At 36.3% G+C, this 6,000-nt stretch overlaps 1 protein-coding gene across 1 annotated transcript in view; it reads left to right on the plus strand.

The window, feature by feature from the left end:
* The window catches only part of LOC150110548 (threonine synthase-like 2), an 86,650-nt gene extending 84,787 nt beyond the window's left edge, over nucleotides 1-1,863 (plus strand). Inside the window, exon 6 of the mRNA XM_090401065.1 lies at nucleotides 1,793-1,863. Within this exon, the coding sequence (XP_090257191.1) occupies nucleotides 1,793-1,863 (71 nt within the window). The remainder of the gene's footprint in view (nucleotides 1-1,792) is intronic.
* Nucleotides 1,864-6,000: the final 4,137 nt, after the last annotated feature.

Genomic DNA, 6,000 nt, shown 5'->3' on the forward strand with positions numbered 1-6,000 from the left:
AGATAGTTTATCATTAAGAATATAATTTAATTAAAATAATGTAATTAAGCATGCACTATTTTTTTAAATATTACTGATACTCAAAAATAAAAGTTTTTAAGCTCCAAAATCAACACCAGACAGTAAAAAATGTCAAAGATTGCAAATACTACTTACTATACGTTACATATAGTAAGTAGGATTGCAAATGGGGAACTACAAATGGTACTAACAAAGAAAAGATGTATTTTTTCAAATACGTTATATCTTTCATACTGATATTCGGTGAGTTTATGCCAAAACTTCAAGAATTTTTTTCGCGAAATTCAAGGTTTGGCAGCGAACATGAATTCGATTCTCAACAGTTACTGATTTATTGCACACACAAAAAATAGAGTAATAAATGTTCAACATAGCCTTTAATACAAAATTAAAGGAATATTCCACTCGTTCAACTATGAAACGTATCTGGAGAGTTAAAATTCACTACATAGAATCACATTATAATCACTCTCATTCAGACGGGAACACCAGCCTGCTACGTGCATGCGTAACACTGTATCCTAGCATTGTGTAGTGAGCTTTACTTTGGACAAACCAGTTGCTAAATTTGCAGTCAAGAAAAAAGCCAATGATAGCATGCTGTTCAACAACAGCATATTCAGTAGTTGCTTCGTTTCTGATTATTGCACGTTTTGCTAAATTCGAAATGGTTGCTCAGGACCAAAGTCGTTAAGGTGCTCGGAAGGGGAAAAAATTATAATAGGATCCACGATCCTATTATGATAATGCATTTTCTTCTTATATAGGTTTGTATTGTATTATGAATTATTTCCCTCTCTTTCGTTATTTAAGTATTTAATTTTCTTTCTGTCCTGCTAATGGCTGCTGATGGTATACCACCGACTTTCCAGTAACGGATGATCTTACACCTCTTTTAGTCCTGACAAAATTACGGGAAAGCACTTGAAATTCCTGCAAACACTCGACTAGTTCACTAGGCCACCCAAGTTGGCCTTAAATAATTAAGCATATGCTTGTTAATTGGTGTGATATGACTGTGGTGAAGGATGAATGTTGCTAAATGCTGATGAAACTGCATTATATTGGGGATGCGCACCTCGAAGGACATTAACAGCAGAAGATGAAAGGTCCACAGGATTCAGGCAATCTAAGGAGAGAGAGAGTTACTGTCCTAGGGTGCTCAAACATAGTAGGCAGACACAGATGTAAGCCGCTGGTTACAGGAAAACTAAAAATGGCCAGATGACCGCCGAAATGACGTTAGAATGGTTCGAAAAACATGAAGTCCTATCACACTATACATCCATAGGCCTACCAGACATTGCAAAAGTCTCGTTCTGGCTGAGTGGATGAACAATGCATTATTGAAACGAATTATTTCATTTAATGAATTAAGAGTGTCGAAAAATCGGTGGTGTACTTGTATTAATGTAAACGTTTTGTCAGAATTAACATTTTTAAAGAGAAAGCTGTACATTACCTAAATGTAGTTTCTAGCTTATGTTCCAGTCAAATTTTATTCTTAAATATTTTATGGTATTCACGTCATCGATCTCCATGCATTTGCATTTTTTAAGTTACTTTTACAATTTTAATTATGTAGCAATATATACAACCGTTAGTAAAACTAATTTCTCATCTATTTAGTTGAGCAAATTACTTTTACTAATGTCTTTTTTCACTTTACAAATTATAATTTTCGTTTTCAACTGTGAGAGTGAGCTTATTAGAATGGAATCAGTTTGTTACTGTTTTTAGATCTCACGATATTTTGCATTTTTATTTACAGAATCTGTATTGCAGATCAACGTAGTTTCACCTGCAGGGGTATTTGTTTTCCATGATGACTGTAGTCCCTGAAATCATGAATATAAATCACAAAAAGAACTTTGTCCGAGCACAGTACAAGTCTCTATAACAGTTCTGACTTGATTCTCGTAAGTGGGGAATAAATGCATACAACTATCATTTCTAACGGGGAAAGTGTACTAAGGGGTTACTAGAATTAGTTACAAAGTTTTAATTGATTTAGGAAATAGTTATTTGCTGCCAAAAGATTCTTACGTCATTTAAATCTAAATGATTTTTACTTATCCGTTCATTCTTTCAAGTATTGGATCGCTGATATTTTTATTTCAAAGAATTAAGTTAAATTTTATTATTTGAAATTTTAAGACTTAAAATTTAAGTATAAGTTTTCTAAATTTATTATTCTGTTTTTATATGAATGTAAAAATTCGACTGAAATGATAAATAAGCTGATAAACAGGAAATATTTGCCATAAATGTTCCTTTTTAAGAACCAGATTAATGTAAACAAAATGCATATTCTGACTTTTAATAAACTATTCATTTTATTATAATATTTTGCATTAATAACAGGTTAACTACGACAGCAATATCTCTACGGATCAAGGAATGTTATGAGCTAACGTGATCGATCCTTCTGCAGAAGCTGAATTTTGTTTGCTTCCCAGATTTCATCCTGTTTTCACTCAGACAGAAAAGATACATCTCTCTCTCTCTCTCTCTCTCTCTCTCTCTCTCTCTCTCTCTCTCTCTCTCTCTCTTTCTCTCTCTCTCTCTTTCTCTCTCTCTCTCTCCTCCAATTCCCCTCCCCCTCTCTCTTTCATGGCAGCATCGACAGGATGATGACAATCTATCTTCATTAGGCATCCCTCCAGAGGTCGTAAAACAAGCTCTGACTATTTTATTCCACCAAGACCTCTGATTTCGGAGGTTGTTTTACTGCTCAGAATGCAGCGAGACTGCTGATGAAAAAACAATACGAAGCCAAACAAAACACTTTGAATGATTTGGCAAAGAAAGTTCACTTCTCGTCAAGGATGCGAAATTGTCTACTACATCTGCTGCTTCTTTTTGGAGAAGGCGAAACATACAAACCTTTTAAAAAAGGCAACTGAAGCTGCCTTCGAGAAATTGCGAATTTGATCAGGTGAATTGAAAAACACGTTTTTTTTTTATCTCCTCGGTTTGTTTAAACGAATACTTCTTGAAGTCTGAATCGAAAACAGACATATTGGAATTGAAATTTTCTATCCCTCGAGCGCGCGAACACACACATACACACAACATGTCTAAGTAGGCAAGAGATTTAAGTTATTTTTATGGTCTTTTTCTTTTATAGAATGCTTATGACACACAGTGTACATGTGTTATTATTAGTGGTAGTAGAAGAAGGTCGTGATCTCAATGGAATTCGCAGCATCAGAGGAAGCCAAACCTAAAACGATTAGACACCAAGTCCAGCTTTGAATACACGCACACCTCTTAATCTTACCTACAATCAAGTAATACATCGCAGTGATTTCCGAGATGTGATGTCAGAAAAGCTCTAAAATTCGCATGTATATCCCCCCCCCCCTCCTTTTCATACCATGAAAAGCCTTAACAAAAAAGGGATGGTAAAAGTGTCATATCCTTTGACGAAACCATCCTTTGAACATCTGTAGGTGAAATGTTGTAGTCCATACTTCTTGTGGTTTCGTCTAATAATTGTAGTAATATTTATACTTATAGTCAAACAATAGCAATAATAACAATACGAGGATCCTAGTCAGTGATTATGTATTCAGCAAAAGAACCTCTGTTATCGGTACCGAAGATCATCGTAGATACTGACCATTATGTAATGTAACTGTGTAGACTACTGAAACAAGTCTTGTTTTGAATGCTATCTTTGTTTTTGTAACTACTCTGTGATTGTTTTGCAAATCCGTCTCATTAGGTTTGAATGAACTTACAATGATAATTTGTGAGTTCAACAAATCTACATCATTGACCTGTAGAGTAAGATAGGCTGAGAGTCAGCAGATGGTAGGAGAGGAAATAAAGATAGAGTGCATAGTGGTAAAGTAGGTAAAAGAGGCCTCTGTTGACCTGTTTGCCCCCAGGGGCGTTTCTAAAACGGATTTTTCACTTTAAAAAAGGAAAAATCCTAAAAAGGAAACATGTAACAAAACAAAAAGTGAAGTACAGAGAAAAGCAAAAAATATCTGGAAGAGGAATGGAAAGGTAAACTTAGAGGTGGGGGAAGGATCTGGCTCGAGTGATGCAGCTCACAAAGAGCTGCACCGCCTCGCTGTAAGCCTTCGCCGCTCGGGTTCTCAGGTCCTCCCACACCTGTGGGAGCTAAAAAACCAGTGAAGCCGAGTACAGAAAACACACAAGGTGGTTACTGTGTCTTTCTTTTGTTGTGGGCTGTTATTATTCTTCTGGCCACCTCACTTCCCTTGGCCATGTCTAGTTTGCAGAGAGATGAAGAACGCCGAAGCTGCCTCCTCATCTATATCCACGGCTACCTCTACTTGCTCAGGGGCGATTTTGCTGATGTCATCCACGAAGAGGTCACCCCCATTTTGCACTGACGATGTCAGGTCCATGTTTCCCTGTGAGGAGAAGTTCAGGTTCTCCTACTTTTTCCATCGCTTCTTTGAATTTTTCCGCCACCCCTGGGATACCTTTAAGGAGATGGCTTAGATTGTCTCCTCCTTTTGCGTAAGGGACTTCTGGGTGGGCGGTCTCAGATACTTTTGCTGCTTTGGCTGTTGTCAACTCCTCTTCCTGTGGGAGTAATGGCCGTTTGGAAGTGTTGGAGTTCGCCTCCATCTCCTCTACTTCATTTTCTTCTTCCTTGTCTATATTATTATCTATATTTAAATTAGCATTGGTAGTTTCTCGTTCTTCTGCTGGAGTTTCCATGATGGTGTCAACATTGATGGTTTCTTCTTCTGTTTGGACTTTGCTGCTTGTTTCTGCCGGTTTTTTTTCCTTGCGAGATATTTTGTTTTGATTTAGTTATGGCAGTATATGGCTTTCTGTAGCATCAGGAATTGCCTTTAGAGGTGGAGAAGCTTCCTGTGCTGTGCCATTTCCATTGCTTGGTGTAGTTGCTGACGTGACAGCACAGCCCATCCTCTCTGCAAGGGTTCTGGATGGGCGGGTGTCCACTTTGTGGTCAATGGCACCACATTTCAGGCAAGCTGCCTCACATTTGTCTCGGTTATGACTTGCAACAAATGACAAAAGGATAACAGAATCTGTTTTCCGTTAATCTGTGGAGATATACATCCACTTGTCCTTATAGTTCTTATATCCACTTGTCCTTATAAGGACTGGCTTAAAGGGGAGAAGCAAGAATGCTTTTCATCTTCCCCGTTATCTGTAGAGGACAGTGTAGGGATAAGGTATTATTGAGCAATTAAAGCTCTGATCATGGCAGGAGGGTAACAGCAATAGCCGAGCCTCAGTTAGAACTTCATTAGCTACAGCATTGCCATCCAGTACCCTCCAAGGGTATTGGATTGAATAAATCCACATCCACTTGTATTATATAGTAAAACTTATGAAAGGATATGGTAATTTTCACCAAATGGTGTCCAGTGTAATATGAAAGTTTTATTTTAGATTTGCAAACGAAAGGTTATTATTTCCCTTTTTCAAATATTTTTATTTTAATATAATATGCTTTTAAATAAATTAGTAGATATATTATATATAAACATACCTATTAACAGAGAGACCACTGTTAGATCACTATAATATGAGGTTGAAATATCGGTACATTATTTTAATCGCTCTGCTTATTGGAATCTTGAAATGATTTGAAAAAAAAGTATCATATGGTATCTAAATCATGATTTCTGGATAATGTAATCCAAGCATACTTGTGAGAAATGCATATAGAATTCCATTTATTTCTCGTTAGCCACTTATAATAATGGATGAAAAATTGAAATGCGAAAATGGCCAAAGTATCTACTTCTTATAAGCAATATCCAAGAAGACAGGCTGAGGTTGTGCCATTGAAATATTACATATAATATAAATGAAAATAATTGATAATATACATCGTTTAGATAAGCATGATGCATGCTCGCTTTTATATTAAGTTTTTATAGAAATAAAATTCGATTGCATAATCTGAACCAATTTTAGAAACTTGACAAGAACTGATTGGTTGTTATTACTATGTAA

The sequence above is a fragment of the Typopeltis vanoorti genome, chromosome 1 (genome assembly GCF_054136105.1).
Source record: "Typopeltis vanoorti isolate ZY-2024b chromosome 1, IOZ_Tvanoo_1.0, whole genome shotgun sequence".
Lineage (NCBI taxonomy): Eukaryota > Metazoa > Arthropoda > Arachnida > Uropygi > Thelyphonidae > Typopeltis > Typopeltis vanoorti.